Source organism: Microcaecilia unicolor, chromosome 4, assembly GCF_901765095.1.
Source record: "Microcaecilia unicolor chromosome 4, aMicUni1.1, whole genome shotgun sequence".
NCBI lineage: Eukaryota > Metazoa > Chordata > Amphibia > Gymnophiona > Siphonopidae > Microcaecilia > Microcaecilia unicolor.
This window is the reverse complement of record NC_044034.1, coordinates 308,051,822-308,071,055: the sequence shown is the minus strand read 5'-3', so window position 1 is coordinate 308,071,055 and position 19,234 is coordinate 308,051,822. Positions and strand designations below refer to the sequence as shown.

The window sequence follows — 19,234 nt, the reverse complement described above, 5'->3', positions numbered from 1 at the left end:
CAAATCAATGTCATTCGTATCTATTGTGGATATCCTGAAAACCTGACTGGAAGGGGGTACTCCAGGACCAACTTAGGAAACAATGCCATACAACACAAAACTTACCACACCATAACAGCCGTAACCCACCTATGCAAATACAGTGCTAAATATATTACACTGGGCGGGCTCTGGAGCATCACTTAACCTACTATTGGGAAACTGGAACAAACTACACTGTTACACATTCCTACATAAATGCTACATGCTTGCAGAATCCTTCATCTCAGTCACACATGCAGAACATGGACAGACCCTCATCTATATAATATAAACCAATGGTCCATCTAGCCCAGTATCCTGTTTCCAACAGTGGCCAACCCAGGTAACAAGCACCTGGCAGAAACCCAAATTGTAACAATATTCCATAATACCAATCTAATACAGAATAGGGAGCCACAAAAAGAAAAAGAAAACAGAAAACACTATCACCACCACCAACAAAAATTGAAATAGACCCCCCCCCCCCCCCTCTCTGCCCAAGAAAGCCAGACTCTATAAACAGTGCAAGGAAAGCAAGTTTGGGCCAGTGAAGATTAACTCAAAATAACCTGGTCCTTAGCTGGGCCCTAGTATTACCATATAAAAAATGCGACCATACCATGCTTCTGTGGCTATGTTCCACTAATGTTAAACTAACTGGATTTCTTGAAAGGATTATATACATTTAGGATGCATGACTAGGGACACAAACATACACTTATTTATTCAATAGCACAATTACTTACTGTATATACAGCCACAAAACAACTTTTTAGGGTGGATCGTATTCAGTGGTGTGCTGGTAAATTTTTAACAACAGGCTCTCTCCCCGGTCCACCTCGGCGCCCCCCCCATCCACCACGGTGCCCCCCCCTGTCCACCTCTGCGCCCCCCCATCCACCTCTGCTAGCCCCCCCAAATTGCAGAGCTGGCTATAGCCGGGGGGGGGGGGGGGGGCAATGCATTACTCTCTCCAGGAAAAAAACTATTAAATGATCCCAGGTTCCAATCTAATTCATGTTTAATGTGGGATAAAATGCCATAAATAAGTAAAATATAAACTTTTAATGTTGAGCACCTGATTCTCAAGGTGAACATATTCCAAACACTATAATGAAAATAAAATGAGTTTTTTTCTACCTTTGTTGTCTGGTGACTGTTTTTCTGCTCATGCTGGCTCAGTATCCGATTCTGCTGCTATCTGTCCTCTTAACTCCGTTTCCAGGGCTTCCTTTCCTCCTTTCTTCTTCATTTCTGCTTTCTTCTTCATTTCTGGTCCTCAGCTTCTGCCTATTTTTTCCATCCATTTGCAGTTATTCTCCTCTCTTCCTTTTCCCTCTTCTCATCTCATTCCTCACTCTTCCCTCCCCTCCACCCATGTCCAGCATTTCTTCTCTCTCCCTTCCCTCTCCTCCACCCATGTCCAGCAACCCTCCTCTCCCCTGCCCTCCATCCACCTACCCATGTCCAGCAGCCCTGCTCTCCCCTGCCCTCCATCCACCCACCCATGTCCAGTAACCCTCCTCTCCCCTGCCCTCCATCCACCCACCCATGTCCAGCAACCCTGCTCTCCCCTGCCCTCCATCCACCCACCCATGTCCAGCAACCCTCCTCTCCCCTGCCCTCCATCCACCCACCCCCATGTCCAGCAACCCTTGTCTCCCCCCTATCCTCCATCCACCCACCCACCCATGTCCAGCAACCCTCCTGTCCCCTGTCCTCCATCTACCCACTTATGTCCAGTAACCCTCGTCTCCCCCCTGTCCTCCATCCACCCACCCATGTCCAGCAACCCTCATGTCCCCTGTCCTCCATCCACCCACCCATGTCCAGCAACCCTCGTCTCCCCCCTGTCCTCCATCCACCCACCCATGTCCAGCAACCCTCGTCTCCCCCCTGCCCTCCTCTCCTCCATCTGCCTTCTTCCAGCCTTCCCCACTCCCCTGGTCGTCCATCTTCCGTCTGCAGCTCTGCTCCCCGATAGTAGCCCTGGTTTCCTTCTTGCCCCGCCACCCTGCTTTTAAAATTTTTATTTCCCCTCGAGGCGCGCCAGCGTTGAAGCGAAGGCAGCAGGCTCAGCTCGGTTCCAGACTTCGTTACGTTCCTTCACATCATGGCTCCGCCCTCTCGCAAACAGGAAATACGTCAGGCGAGGGCGGAGCCATGATGTGAAGGAAAGGAACGAAGGCTGGAACTGAGCTGAGCCTGCTGCCTTCTCTTCAACGCTGGTGCGCCTCGAGGGGAAATAAAAATTTTAAAAGCAGGGCGGCGGGGCAAGAAGGAAACCAGGGCTACTATCGGTAGATCTGCAGAGGGCAGATGGAAGATGAACGAGCGGGGGAGCAGAGGCGAGCCGGCTCGCACGGGCCAACAACCGACTCGCAAGATGCCAGTAAATTTAACAACCGGCTCTTGCGAGCCGGTGCGAGCCGGCTCCAGTACACCACTGATCGTATTCCTATTATCATCGACCAAATAGAGGTAAGAGTTTTTAGTTTTGGCACAAGATAAGTCATCATCACAAGAATAAAATATAAGAAAACCAATGGACTGCATTAGGGGGCTTATAGCCCATTTATGTTTAAGCAAAAGAGATCTGCAGGAAACAAAATATTTAATAATTATAAATATTTAATATTTATAAACCACTTGTCCCTGAAACATGCACAAACAACAGAATAATCCACTTGTGTACCTAAAAGGCTGCGCGGGGGAGTGAAAACAAATTAATCAAACTGTCTGGCTTCCTTGCATTCAGTGGACTAGATGGCTCACTTTCACTTCGATCTAATAATCGAAATTGGCCAGATTTTTCTCCCTTCTCCTCCACCCCCCCCCCCCCCCCCCCCCCCCCCGCTGTTCATGCTCCCTCTGCCCTGGAACAGGTTACTTCCTGTTCTGGGGCAAAGGGAGCATGAAAACGAAGAGCCGACAGGCGCGCGGCACCTCCCAGCGGCGTGCACCCGGGGCGGACCGCCCCCATCCCCCCCCTTGGTACGCCACTGTGCTGGACATGGGTGCATGCAGGGCAGGGGAGAGGAGGGTCACTTCTGGACATGGGTGCATGCAGGGCAGGGGAGAGTGTTATGACCCGGTAGTAGTGACCCCCTGTGCCCTGACTGAGCACGGCAGAGATGGAGTGACACCGCACTTGGTCAGGCAGCCAGACAACCCCTAGCTTCACCTGGAAAGCGACCACCGTTCACCGGGAGTTGAGCTCCCATCTGCAGGTAGCCACCAGGACTTCTGGAACCGGCGAGGTTGCACAGCCACTGACCAGGATAGCAGGAAACAGACACAGTCCAGAACCAGAACTCCAACAGGCAAAGAATAGTCAATTCAGTCCAGGGTCAAGGCAGGCAGCAAACAAGCGTAATCCGAGAAGACTAGCCAAGGTCTGGTACACAGGAAAACAGGAACAGAAGAAAGTCGGTGAACAGCACTCTGACAGCAGCTCCTCAGAACAAATGAGGACCCTCCTAAGACTGAACCTTGTCCCTCTTGAATGAAGCTGAGGAATGACTTAGCCAAGAGGAGTGTTGAACAGGTGAGGGATGTAACAGAGAGGAGGGTCACTGCTGGACATGGGTGCATGCAGGGCAGGGGAGAGGAGGGTCACTACTGGACATGGGTGAATGCAGGGTAGGGGAGAGGAGGGTCACTGCTGGACATGGATGCAGGGCAGGGCAGAGGAGGGTCGCTGGGTATGGGTGCATGCAGGACAGGGGATAGGAGGGTCACTGCTGAACATGGGTGCATGCAGAGCAGGGGAGAGGAGGGTCACTGCTGGACATCTGGGTGCATGCAGGGCAGGGCAGAGGAGGGTCACTGGGTATGGGTGCATGCAGGGCAGGGGAGAGGAGGGTCACTGCTGGACATGGGTGCATGCAGGGCAGGGGAGAGGAGGGGAGAGAGAAGAAATGCTGGACATGGATGGAGGGGAGAGAAGAGTGAGGAAGGAGATGAGATGAGGGAAAAGGAAGAGAGGAGAAAAACTGCACATGGATGAAGAAAATAGGCAGAAGCTGAGGACCAGAAATGAAAAAGAAAGGAGGAAAGGAAAGAAATAAATGGAAAGGAAGCCCTGGAAACGGAGTTAAGAGGACAGATAGCAGCAGAATCGGATACTGGGCCAGCATGATCAGAAAAACAGTCACCAGACAACAAAGGTAGAAAAAAAATCATTTTATTTTCATTATAGTGTTTGGAATATGTTCACTTTGAGAATCAGGTGCTCAACATTAAGAGTTTATATTTATTTACTTATTTATGGCATTTTATCCCACATTAAACATGAATTAGATTGGAACCTGGGATCATTTAATTGTTAAGTCCTACAAATGTAATAATATTCTTCATTTTACACAAAACAGTTGATCATTCCTTCAACATCTACAGTTAAGCTGATATCTAATAGGAACTTATTATTCAACTCCTAGGTTCCAATGGAATAAATTACTATTCAATATGAATATGCATTCATTAGTCTGCATCTGGGTGCTTTAACATTTTTAGTGCTCACAAAATCTATTTATTGTGCATTAAACTTCCAGTCTGCTCTTTTACTTGCCAAACAGGACTATTACATCAAGTTGACAAATTCTCTTGGCTCAAACCCTTAACGTCTCTTTGCCACACTGAACTCTCTCCTCAAAGAGAGAGTAATGCATTGCCCCCCCCCCCCCCCCGGCTATAGCCAGCTCTGCAAATTTTTTTTTTTTGGGGGGGGGGGGCGCAGAGGTGTACAGGGGGGGCGCCGAGGTGGACCGGGGAGAGAGCCTGTTGTTAAAAATTTACCAGCACACCACTGTGTGTGTGTATATATATACTAGTAAAAAAGCCCCATTTCTGATGCAAATGAAACGGGGAGCTAGCAAGGTTTTCTTATGTGTGCATGTGGGAGTGTGTGTGTCCCTGCCCTTTGTCCTCGAGTCCTTCAGTGTTAAGTTTCCTGCTGTGCTGTGTTTATGTTACAGAGATAGTGAGGGCTTCTGCCCTCTCTCCCCTCCCCCCTCTGAGTCCTTCACTGTTACAGAGAGAGCGATTTGATTTCGTGCTTTGCTGTGTTTTCCTTCACTGTTTGTGTTACAGAGAGAGCAAGGGTGGGGCAGACACTCATGGGGAAACCGGATATCTCTCCCCCTTCACACTTCCAGCTGGAGGCTTCATTTAGAACGTTGGTGGTGCCTTTTATATATAGAGATGTGTGTGTGTGTGTGTGTGTGTGTGTGTGTGTGTGTATAATTGGTAGGAGTCTTTATCAGTGAAGATTTCAGTTGTAGTTTTATTATATTTTTTTGTGATGTGTTTTTTTTTTCTAAGGGGGCTGTTTTGTTAAGGGGCTATTTTGTGTAGGGGCTATTTTGTCTGGACAGTTATCTAGACACCAGTACTGAGCGCTGCTACTCTCTGGATAAATTTTGGCTCCTCTGAAGCTCCACTCCCACCTGTCATAATGCTAGTAGGATAGTGCCAGGATGGTCTTCAGTGATTTTCAGCAGCTTTAACATATTCTGTAATTAGTGGTATATCAAGAAATTCTAATTACTGAACCACTGAAAAGCCATGGATGACCCCAAGCACCACTTTTTATCTGGGTAGCAGCCCACATATTTTTGAATAGCCAAGAAGCTGTATTTCACCATTGTTATCAATTAAAAAAACAAACAAACAAAACAATTTATGTAACCTACACTCACATACGGACTTCTGATCATGCAGCCCACTGCTGAAGAAACTTGGACACCTCTACACTACTGTATCTCAGCTGTAGGTGTCTTTCTTTCACTAGAAGAGCGTTTCATTACAGGTTCCTACTGTACATGGAGATTATTCCAATATTATCTGTACCTCCTATATAGTAGCACTAGATTTTAAGATTGTATAAAATAGGTTTTAAGAGAATGTCTTACCTTGCAGTTCTCACAACACTCCCCTTGAGCACACTTAGACTCTCCTATTAAAGTACATGTCTTTGGATCACAGCAAGGATTGGTACATTCCTATGATTAGAGAACAGCATATTAGTTAACTGCATTCATGGTCTTATTCACATGTTCCTTATCTGAACCAGCCTATCACTCCATTATGAGCTTTCAGTTCATTTTGGGTATCTGAGATGCAGTGGTGCGGCTAGAAAGAAATTTCTGGGTGGCCCCTGGTGGAATAGGTGGGCCAATGCATTTCCTCCCTACCCATGTCTCCCACCTCCAAACTGGCCTGGAGGGGTTCCAGCTGAAAATGTCTTCAGCGACACTGAGAAGGAAAGCTACAGCTGGGTTGAAGTCTCCTGAAGAAACAGACTCAAGATTGGCAGCAATGTGTGGAAATACTTTGCTAAAACAAGGTGATGATGAAGTACAAGGTTATGTTTGCAAGTTATGAAGAAAATCTACTTTAGATTATTGTTGTTCTGGTTTTAAAATGTTTTCTATTTTGGAATAGAACATACTGGGTAACACTTTCAAGAAATTAAAATTAGCCTATATGGGGGTGGGGGAGTGGGGGGGGGGGGGGGGGTCTGCATCCCCCATAATCACAGATTGAGAAAAGATAGCCCTAGTCAGCCTAAGCCAAATGTGGAGGACACTTTGATAGCAGGCTGTCTCTTAAAGGCACTGGTTATGGTGCTTATTTCAAGTACATTCTATAAAGAAAAGTAGGTGCCTACTTTTTTCATGCAATGCTTGTGCAAATGGCTGAAACTGCTCTTACATTTAAAATGCGAGCACTTACACCAATGTATATGAATGATAGTACTCTATAATTTAGGCAAGTACTTTGGTACGCCACTCATGCTTTGCCCAAACTCTGTCCAAGTACACAGCCACAGGCAAAGTATATGCCATCAAATTAGAGCATATACTTCTCCACTAGGCAGTACTCGATAAAGAGGTCATTTGTAGGCATGAGACCAATTACATATTTAAATAACTAAAATTACACCATTTAAGCATCTACTTGCCCCATAACACTAGGTGGCGCTTTACAGAATTACTCCCACATTGATCAGTGAATAATCCAGTGGGAAAGCTGAGAAAAGAAAAATGATCACCTTGATAATGAAAGAGCCCTGAAGATGGAGTCTAGGCCTGACATTCATCTAAGTTTATGAGCATCATTTACAGGTGTAGTTAGCAATGTGGGATGCCACAAATCCAGCTGTTTTAGCACAGGTCCCACTTTATGCAATGAGACCTAGTTACTACCGGTAATAACTACCATTCTCTATTTCAGTAGATGGCACCCTTATCCTCCCTGTCTCATCTGCTCGCAACCTAGGAGTCATCTTTGATTCCTCCCTCTCCTTTTCCACTAACATCCAGTAGATGGCCAAAACCTGTCGCTTCTTTGTCTACAACATTAGCAAAATTCGCCCCTTCCTCTCTGAATACGCTACCATAACCCTTATCCAAACCCTTGTCACCTCTCGCTTGGATTATTGCAATTTGCTTCTCACTGGTCTTCCGCTCAGCCATCTCTCTCCTCTCCAGTCTGTCCAAAATTCTGTGGCACAAAAATCGTTTTACCTACACTAGCCCACTCCTCAAGTCACTTCACTGGCCCCCTGTCCGCTTCCGCGTACAGTTCAAACTTCTCTTACTGACCTTTAAATGCATCCATTCTGCAGCCCTCCATCACCTCTCCTCTCTCATCTCTCCCTACATTCCTCCCCGTAATTGCCGCTCGCTGGACAAATCTCTCTTGTTGTCCCCCTTCTCCTCTACTGCTAATTCCAGGCTTTGTTCCTTTTCCCTCGCAGCAGCTTATGCCTGGAATGGACTTCCTGAGCCTGTACGCCTAGCTCCATCTCTACCTGTTTTCAAATCTATGCTGAAAACCCACCTTTTCACCACTGCTTTTGGCTCCTAACCACTACTCAGTTCCCCTATCCTTGTTCCTTCTCACCCAGTACCTTCCTCGCCCTTAATTGTCTTGTCTGTCTGTATTTTTAGATTGTAAGCTCTCTGTGTCAGGTGTTCAGCGCTGCGTGCATCTGGTAGCGCTATACAAATGTTAATAATAATAATAGTAAAATAACTCATCTTAATGGGAGCCCAAATTGATAACGTCCCCCCTTAATTAAAGAAGGCAGAAATGTCTATAGAAATCAAACTCACTGCTATCCTATATAATAATTTGTACCTCCAAGGTTCCACGGCTGGCTGGCTGGCTGGGTTCGTAACTTCTCCTGACATCAGCCAGCCTCTAGCATTCCATTCCATTCATTCTCACTGTCCCGCCCTCGCGTCAAAACTTAATGACGTCAGAGGAGGGCGGAACAGTGAGAGGGAAGGGAACGCTGGAGGCTGGCTGACGTCAGGAGATGTTACAAATAGAACGTTACCGTTACGGAAGCCAGCCAGCCAGAATTTTCAGGTACAAATCGCTGGACATGGAGGGGAGGAGAAGCACTTAGCATGACATTAAATGCCCCTGCCTATTTGCCTACATTCATTACAGCTCAGGTTAAATGCAATGAAACCAAGAGGCAGAGTCAGATCACTTCAATTCGTCTGCCTGTTCAGGCTCCTGCAATCGTTAGGCTGGCAGGGGTCCAGATAACTTGGGGGTGCTACAGGAAAAGCTGCTTTGTGATAATTCATTGCCCTCTCCGGTAGCTTTAAAACTTAATACAGCAAGTTGACTCCTGCTTCCTCCTCCCAGGCATTTTAAATGTCCATTGTTTTGCCTACCATCTGGGACATGTAAAATGTAAACAGTCTGTGGGCCATTATGGAAGTAGGTTTCGTTTTCTCAAGTTGAACAACGAAAGAGGAGGGGAGGGGAGGAGAGGGGAAGATAATAAGTTTCATCAACAGAGCTGTTCTGATAATAGAAATACTGAGAGCAAAGCTTTGATGGTGTCAACATGGTAGCTCAGCAGACTGCTCCTGTCCTGCTCTCAGCTACTGTATCAGGGTTGAAACCTTTGCTGGGAAGTAAAATTGGGGAACACACATGCACACACACTCTCACAAACACACACACACACACACTCTCTCTCTCACATACACACACACACACTCTCTCTCACACACTCTCTCTCACACACACCCTCTCTCACATACACACACTCTCTCACACACACACACGCACACTCACGCACACTCACACACACACACATACACACTCTGTCTCTCTCTCACACACACACTCTGTCTCTCTCTCTCTCTCTCACACACACACTGTCTCTCTCTCTCACACACACACACTCTGTCTCTCTCTCTCTCACACACACACACACACACACACACACTCTATCTCACACACACACACATACACTCTCTCTCACACACACACGCACACTCACGCACACTCACACACACACACACACTCTATCTCACATACACACACACACACACACACACACACACACTCTATCTCACATACACATACATTCTTTCTCACACACTCTCTCACACACACTCTCTCTCTCACTCTCTCTCTCTCTCTCTCTCAAATGCAGCCTTTTTAATACAATGCTTCTCTCCCCAGAAACTGTCTCTCACACATAAACAGAACATACCGATGGACATGGATAGAGAGGAGAGAATCACGAGACATGGATGGGAGGGCAGGGAAGAGGAGACTCGCTGGACATGGAGGGCATGGGAGGGGAGGGCAGAGGAGAGAGAAAAAAACACTTACATGAGAGCCTTGCTAGGCAGCTATAGCCTTTTTTTCTATATGATCTTTATCACAGGCCTGCTGTTATACATATGTCCAATAGTACATAATGCAAGCACACTGCCAGTTTTTCATATGCAGCTCCCAAAGTAGAGGGACTGGAGTGGTCACCTTTGCTCACAGGGATAGCACAATACACAACCCCCCACCACCCACACATTCAAATACAGCCTTTCAAATACCATGCCTCTCACACAAAAACAGAACATACCAATGGACATGGATGGAGAAGAGAGAATCGCAGGATGGGCAGGGGAGAGAGAAAAAAACACTTACACGAGAGCCTTGCTAGGGCCCATTTCATTGTTGATGAAACGGGCTTGGTTCCACTAGTATGTAATAAAAGTGAGTCAAGTATTGTGACATCATTGATGAGATTGACTTTTAGGCATTATAATATCACAACAGCAGCTCTGAAACTCTTCACAAAAAGGGGAGAAGTTATCAATGTGGACTAGCATTAAGATGGGTTATTTTACCACAATTCACGTGATTTTAGCACAGGGTCCCATTTTATGCAGAGGCCTTGTGCTAAAATAGCGCAACTTGTGGTAAAATAACCCATTTTAAGGGTAACCCCATTGCACCAGTTCTATAACTGGATGCATGTATGTATATGCCACTTAAATGTGTAAATGTACAGAATACTGGCACTTTTATGATGTAAGTGGTAGCAAAGCAACCAAACACTATTCTTTAAGGTAGTACATAATTGCCATATTTTCTAAATACAGTACTAGTATACTACACTATAATTGAATCTGGATGTCCAGATGAAATTTTAGGCAGGCTTTCACCACATGACACAGGGACACGTAAAAGGAGGTATCCCCTTATAGAATTGCCACTGTAATGCTGAAAATCAGTGCTCAGCTTCTAACTTTCCCCCCACCCTAAAACTACCCTTGTTGCCACCTACTTTTTAAAAGCTTAATATAGGGCCTAGTGAATCCTCGGAGTATAAATTCATGCACTCAGCCCTACTAATATCCTTTCAATATGAGCCTCAAAGTATCAAGAACTTCCATCAACAACCAACAGATCACAACTCCACCATCCTACTTAATGAGAAAATGTGCTAGAATGATGGAGGATTACCTCAGGACCTCCACAATCACATTCTTCTCCCAACTCAAGAATGCCGTTTCCACACAATGGTGTTGATTTTATGTCTTCGGGTAATGGCCTGTTCTTGGTGCACTCGAATGCGTCTTTGGAGGTGAAATTGTTAAGATCCTGTAGACTGCAATCACTGAATTCTTTTGCGATGGTTTTGCTGTATAGATAGCAAATGTAGAGCATAAGGTAAGACTGGATATTGTGACAAGCAAGCTAGGTCAAAACACCTGGGAGTCAAGAAATTAGGATTTAAACCATGTGATCACTTGAGAAACCCTCTATTCCCAGAAAAGTCAAAAGAACTTTCAATAATATATCCTTACCTTCTTGCTTCTTTGTCTACGTCCAAGGAACTCCCTGTAATGAGGCAAAGCAGAATGCATGGGGGAGGAATAGTGACAGGAAGAAGCACACAGAAGGTACCTCCAGCAGCCAGCTGGAGTTAGAGAGCAGCGCCTCTTGGGACAGGTAGTCCAGGACCTAGTATCTCCCCAGCTAGGACAGATAGCTCATTAGCTGCTTGGGCAGAAGCAAGAGAGTGAGGCTGGAAGCACATGCTGCAGGCAGTATTTGAAGGAGAAAGACATAGTACAGTGAAGGCCACATGCAGGCTGAAATTCATTGAGTAGTGTATAGACCTAAAAGTAAGAGAAGCATACACATGCAGGAATTCCTTAGGTAGATGATAGACCCTAAAATATGAGGAGCACAGGCAGACAGACTGAAATTCCTTGGGTATTGGATAGACCCTAAATCATTGAATCTACCAGGAAGGTAAAGAGGCTGGGAGAGAAAAGCCTTTGTGAAAGTTATTACAGCCTTGGAAGTGGAGGACTAGGAGAGAAAATATAGAGGATTTTATTGCAGCCTAGAAAGAGAACCTGGAAGAAGGTTTGGGCTGGGGAAAACAAAGCTATAGTTGGGGAGAAACCTCTGTATGCTGAGCTTTGTAACCCAAGGGACAGTACTGGTGGGCTGAACTGGGAAAAGAGTTTGAGAGCCTAGGTGTGGCACATGTTATATGCATGAAAAAGTGGTTTCAAACCTCTGTGCAGTGCTGTGCAAACCATAGAGAGGGCACTGTTAGGCTGAACCTGGAAGAGAGGGATTGCCCACATGTAACTAGTATTGTGTAGAACCAGAGAAGGGCTTTGGTAGGAATAAGTCCTCAATGATATGTTTCTTGCCCTATTGTTTGTAAGGAAAGATGAATATTACTTTGTTATTGGTGCTTTTGTATATTCTGAAAACCCTATAAGCCAATGCTAAGAATAGATGCTTGTATTTTCTGTTTGTTATAACCACAATAAAAAGCTTGGTTTTGGGGAATGCTAGGAATTGTGGTCATTGTAGGAAAAGGCTTCCATGGGGTTAGGTTGAGCTAGTAACAGGGGAAATAGGAATATCATGAAGGCTACAGCTCCCTTTCAGTACCAACCATACGTGTCTGACATTCTGTCAGAGACCGCACACTCACCTTAACTAGCTGTCAGGACCAGGACTTGCACCCTAGGTTGCCCCTAGTGGTGACAATATATATATCTAAAGGAAAATGAATGGCTCAAGGAAAGTTGAAGGAGAAAGCTATAATAAAAGTTATTAGTAATCATTCCCCAATATTCAAGCACCTGGCCAGTTAAACGACTCATAACTGGCTATCCAGCAATATTAAGCAGAGGATAGCCGGCTATCATCCACAGAATATCAGACGATATAACCGGCGACATAACTGGCTATCCACCAGTTTTCAGTCCCGCTTTAGTGTCTATGTTTGGCTATGGGAATACATGGTATATTTTTGGCCAGTTTGAACATAAGTGGCTAAGTCATTGGTTATGTTCAAACTGGCCAAAAATAAAATGGATGTTCAATGCCAGTCACTGGAAATGGTTCAGCATTGAATATCTGGTTTAGCGCTGTGACCATGGGAATTAGCCAGGCTAATGCTGGCGGTCTGAAAACTGGCCCCTTTTGTATTTAGACTACCTTTTCAATTTTAGCTGAAGATGTCTTGTGGTATCTTTTCATCTTGCAATCTAAGTGGGTACCTCAGGCAAATAATGATTATGGGATCAATATTCAAAGGGATTTAACCTAATCCCGCTGAGCTAAGCAGCTGCCCATATTTAGCAGCAGTTAATTAGGTAGTGCTGCTGAATATTGGTTCTAATTAATCATTCCCTAACTGGCTAGGTTAGGGGTAGTTTGGGGACAGAGCTTAGGCACAGTCACTGCTTAGCCAGTTAGCGGCAATATTCAGTCTGCTAACCGGCTAAGTAAGTGGATAAAGTTAGAACATCAAAAACACTGTCTTAACTTTATCCGCTGAGTTAATCAGGCACTGGTCTGAATATCAGCAAGTGCCAGGTTAACTTCTGGGTTGCTACACTAACCCGGATATTCAATGCCAGAGGCTGGACATACCTCAGCAGTGAATATTTGGGGTTAATTCAGCCTGCGCCTGTGAGCAACTTAAAAGTCACTTACCACTGAGGGCTGAATATTGGACCAAAAAGTGACTCATTTGATTCAAAGGGGTTATCCTACAAAAATTGTACAACAGTGGCGTAGCAAGGGGGGGTGGGGGGGGTGGTCCGCCCCGGGTGTCAGCTCAAGGGGGGTGCTCCCTGCCAGCTCCCCCCCCCCGGGTGTAGCACGATGACACTCCCCCTCGGCGCATCAACACCCCCAGACCCAGTGCCTACCCTCAGCTCTGTACAACCAGCTCCCGCACCCTACCTTTAAAGAAATCTCAGAAGCCGTGGCATGGCGAGGCGCAGTGCCTCGCACCTGCATGTAAAAGAAGTGTGGATCGTCTCATCGGGCCTTCCCTCACTCTGTCTGTCCCACCCTCCACTGACGCAACTTCCTATTTCCGCAAGGGCGGGACAGACAGAGTGAGGGAAGGCCCGATGAGATGATCCACACTTCTTTTACATGCAGGCACGAGGCGCTGCGCCTCGCCTCGCCTCGCCTCGCCATGGCTTCTGAGATTTCTTTAAAGGTAGGTGTGGGAGCTGGTTTGATGGAGTTGAGGAGGGTAGGCACTGGGTCGGGGGGGGGGGGTGTTGATGTGCCAAGGGGGGGGGGATGTCATTGTGCTGCACCCGGGGGGGGGGGGGGGTGCAACGGCGAACCGCCCCGGGTGGCAGCCCCCCTTGCTACGCCACTGTTGTACAAACTGATTATAAGAGAGCTAGAGATTTATTGTTTAAGGGAACAAAAGTTAGAGACAAATTAGAGACAGTGAATTGTGTCCTAAAATATGGCCCAGGGATAGAAAATACTTAGAATCTTGGGAAGACATGTTGTGACTATGAAGCCAGGCCTCAAAGACCTGAATCTAAGGATTGCATTCACTAGAAATCAGAATTTGAAAGAACTTTTAAGTCTCTCAGACACAGAGAGATCTGGGAGAATTCCAAAGACAATACAGGGATGACATGTGAAATGCCAAAACTGTAAAGTCTCTGATGTTATGTTGGAAGCACTGGCTTGGTTTGTAGATCTAGTAATGAAAAGAAAGTACTATTTGAAGTATCAAACCACTTGTAATACAAACCACATGGTTTACAAAATTTTCTGTCCTTGCTCTAAAGTGTACCTTTGAGAATGCGTCTATCAGAACATAGAAGTTGTATTAAAAGAGAGAAGGAGGAAGCACTGAGAGTGCCCCACTCTATTGAAAAAAGACATACATTTGAGAAGCTATGATGCTGTGCAATTGAGCATGTTAGTGAGGGTGTCTGGAATCGCTCCAGACATTTATTACGAAGAGAGCAATATTTGATTTTTCAATTGAAAACTGAAGAGCCTTGGGGGGGGGGGGGGGGGGTTAAATTTCAAATTTGAATGCAAGAACTTGATATGAAAAGAACATTATGATATGAATGAAAGAGTTTATAACTGGATATGATGTCAGATGCTTAGAGAGTATGAGTAAGAGCAACCTGTGGCAATGTTAACGGGACCTGTTTGTGTTTGATGCAGAGAGAAATATGCATCAGTAAAAATGATCAGTAAATAGTCAGAATTTTTAAATGAGTACTGGATTAATGTATTGATTTAACTGGTTTTTAAACACATTTTTTTATCACTGAGGTTTTGTTTAGTTGCTCACATGAATATTTATAGATCTTTTTTTTCAGATATAAAATGAATGCACCTTGAAATAGCCAATAAGGCGAAACTTTGGACACAGTCAGTGTTTGAATTATTGGGATATTTTTTTTTTATTTAAACGCTAAGTTTTGCACATATTTTAATTTTTGAAAGTCACTTATATAGGTTAACCAGAAAGATGAATATCGATGTAGGGTCTTAATGATTCATAACTAGTGGGTTTTTATGCTGATGACAAAAACTGGACCCTGTTAAAATCCTACCACATAAAAAAAGTTGTAAGAGGTGGAGGTAGGGGATTTGAGGCTTTTTCCTCCAGGTTCAAATCATACTTTGCATCAGGATTATTTCCATTGTAAGATTTTGCTGGACTTTTAACAGGATAAGAGTTTTACATTTGGTTTAGTGTTAAACTCTAGTCACTTTTAGTTTTCCTTTTCCTTTACAGTCACCAGTATAAGAACGTCATATAATCCAATGGTTTCCAAACAGGATCTGGGATTCCCTCTCCCCCAAGCCAGTCAGGTTTTCAGGATATCCACAATGAATATTCATGAGAGAGATCTGCATGCACTGCCTCCACTGCATGCAAATCTATCTCATAAATATTCATTGTGGATATCCTGAAAATTTGACTGACTGGGGTACCTCCGATTATTATTATTATTATGACATTTGTATCCCACATTATCCCGAACAAGCTCAGGTTCAATGCGGCTTACATTCAATAAAAAACATCAGAAATATAATACAGTCAGATAATTATAACACTTTAACATATTAGGAATAATTGTGTGATTGTCATGAAGCTAGGTTAGAGTACTGGTTATGTTGAAACATATAAGAGAGACGGCAACATTGGTTTATTCTCTTAATAGAAAAGCCTTTAGTAATTTACGGATTCTCAAATACCTTAATTGCTTGGGTAGAGAATTCCAAAGTTTGGTACTCTGATATGTGAAACCTGCAACAAGGATTGATTTGTAAGAAAGACCTTTGTGGTTTGGATAGGGGAGCGTGAGGTGTTCTCTAGATGTTTTTACTGTATTACGTGAAGGTAAATCAATTAGTTGTTGCATGTAGGAGGGTGATAAACCATATATGATTTGGTAAACAGTCACACATATTTTAAAGGTGATCCTAGCATTTATGAGAAGCCAGTGAAGTTTTAACAAGAGAGGGGAAGCCTTCTCAAAGTGAGGAGCACTACATACAAGGTGGGTAGCGGTATTTTGTGCTGTTTATAGTCAATATTCAGTTGTATGGTGAATGTAGAATTTGAAATATTCAACTTAGATGTTTTCAAATTATATATGTTCAGCAGTGCTATCCATTTAAGGGGTGCCACTGGACATACTTAAATAATTAGAATAGTCAATGCTAGAAATTTCAACTTATACCTACTATTTACATGGGGCACCTAATACGCTATTATTTTAGAAACATATCCACATGTAAATAGCAGCATTTGCATGTGTTTATAGCATACACATGTAGGGGTCTGTTTACTAAGCTTTGCTAGTGACTTCACTTCGGCATTGCCGACACAGCCCATTCAATGTGCCGGCACTAGCGCATAGCCAGTCGTGCTAGTGGCTTAGTATACCCCAGCCACTTTGGAATTTCACACCATGCAGAGATTTCATGGGGCGTGGTTTGAGTGCGGTTTGGGCAGAACTAAAATCTACACATGCATTCCCCATTTGATAAACGGACCTTAAAGACCCTATCATCTTAGATCTATGTCCACCAGGATACAAAATAACCCACTGGACAAGAAATGGAAAAAGAGGAGGAGCAATAGCAATTATATACAAATCTGAGTTTATCATCACAACAATAACCAAATCTATTCTACCGCAACTTGAAATTGCTTCGGTAAGAATTAATCACTCAAACCTGCAAGAACACCTTACCGCAGTCTTGCTCTATAGACCACCAGGCAACTGGCAAGAATCCCAAATATACTTCATGGACTTTATCTCGAACACTTGTGTCTCCAGCTCAAATCTCATCATAATAGGAGATATCAATCTACATCTTGAAAATCTCAACTCAACCAGTACCCAAAAATGCGAAGAGTTCCTACAATTATGGGACCTTTATAGGACACATACACAACCTACCCACAGAAAAGGACACACTCTAGACATCATCACACACAACTTTGACCTCGATGCAAACCTTATACTAACAGACACAAAATGGACACCCGTACCATGGTCGGACCACTATAAAGCAAACATCTCCCTCCAATGGCGATCAAAAGGATGACCGAATAAACAAGAACGGAAAACTTACACCACGAGAGGAAAAATAGATCCGGTAATATTATCACAATGAATGGACAATAAAAACAGATACAATCCAATTCCTCTTAGAATGGGACGACAGATGCAGATCTATACTAGATAACATTGCTCCAACCCAAACAAGAACCTCACACAGAAAAAACTCAAAACCATGGTTCAATGAAGAGTTGAAAAAACTCAAAACACAAGTCAGAAGGTTAGAACGAGCTTGGAATAAAAAGAAAGATGACACCACACTTAACACCTGGAAACAACTTCAAAGAAAATACAAATACACCATAAGACAAACCAAAAGACTACATTACAAAACCATAATCGGACCAAATTACAAGGACACACATGAACTTTTCCAACCCATGAACAAACTATTAGATATCACACCAGTCACAACCAACAGCAAAGACACTCCTGGAGCAGACAATCTCGCAAGATACTTCAATGAAAAAATAGTACAACTACGACTTAAAATACCTGTCAGTACCATCGACTATGCTGAACTCCTTAACTGCCTAGACCCAGTCCCTGGCATTCACCCAGCGGACAGGACCTGGACTAACTTCGAGATATTATCGGAGAACATCATCTCCCAAACGCTCAAAAGATTTGCCAAATCTCACTGCAAACTAGATATATGTCCAAATAACCTGATGACATCTGCTCCTCAACAATTCATAAACGACATAACGAAACACCTGAATTACATGCTACAAAATGGACTCTTCCCGAAGGAAAAAGGAAACATTTTACTCACCCCCATACCCAAAGACGCAAAGAAAAGTGCCAGTGAACTAACTAACTACAGACCAGTAGCATCCATTCCCTTAATAACTAAATTAACGGAAGGGTTGGTGACCAAGCAACTTACAAACTATCTAGATAAATTTTCAATACTTCATGATTCACAGTCAGGATTTCGGTCTAACCACAGTACCGAAACAGTATTAGTAACTCTCATGACTAAATTCAAACAAACGATTGCATCTGGTAAGAACATACTACTTTTACAATTTGACATGTCAAGCGCTTTCGACATGGTTGACCACGGAATTTTATTACACATCCTTGAATACTTCGGAATCGGAGGCAACGTCCTCAACTGGTTCAAGGGATTCCTAACCACAAGATCATACCAAGTAACATCTAACTCGACTATTTCAGCTGCATGGGTACCTGAATGCGGTGTACCACAAGGATCCCCCCTCTCGCCAACTCTATTCAACTTAATGATGATACCCTTGGCAAAATTACTATCAAATCAAAACCTTAATCCATACATTTATGCAGATGACGTAATGATCTACATCCCATTCAAACAAGACCTAAAAGAAATTTCCAATGACATCAACAAAAGTCTCAATGTCATGCATTCCTGGGCGGATGCATTTCGGCTAAAACTCAATGCAGAAAAAACCCAGTGCCTAATACTCACCTCCCAACACAACAAGAAAGAATTCACCGCCATTAACACACCAACTCTAAACCTTCCTATTTCACAAACCCTAAAAATTCTTGGAGTCACCATTGATCGACACCTAACACTAGAGAACCACGCGAAAAACACAACCAAGAAGATGTTCCACTCAATGTGGAAATTAAAAAGAATAAGACCTTTCTTCCCAAAAAGTGTTTTCCGCAACCTGGTACAATCAATGGTGCTCAGTCATCTAGACTATTACAATGCACTATATGTCGGCTGCAAAGAACAAATAATCAAGAAACTCCAGACAGCCCAGAACACTGCAGCTAGACTCATATTTGGCAAACCAAAATTTGAAAGTGCTAAGCCCTTACGAGAAAAATTACACTGGCTCCCACTTAAGGAACGCATCACGTTCAAAGTATGCTTACTAGTTCACAAAATTATCCATGGAGACGCACCAGCTTACATGTCAGACCTGATAGACCTACCACCTAGGAATGCCAAAAGATCATCCTGCACATTCCTTGATCTGCACTTCCCCAGCTGCAAA

At 44.1% G+C, this 19,234-nt stretch overlaps 1 protein-coding gene across 1 annotated transcript in view; it reads right to left on the bottom strand.

The window, feature by feature from the left end:
* Positions 1-19,234, bottom strand: part of LOC115469314 (disintegrin and metalloproteinase domain-containing protein 28-like) — a 90,317-nt gene that overhangs the window by 31,470 nt on the left and 39,613 nt on the right. The window contains exons 12-13 of the mRNA XM_030201821.1: positions 10,810-10,987; positions 5,934-6,023 (exon numbers count right to left, since the gene is read on the bottom strand). Coding sequence (XP_030057681.1) covers positions 5,934-6,023; positions 10,810-10,987 — 268 coding nt within the window. The remainder of the gene's footprint in view (positions 1-5,933; positions 6,024-10,809; positions 10,988-19,234) is intronic.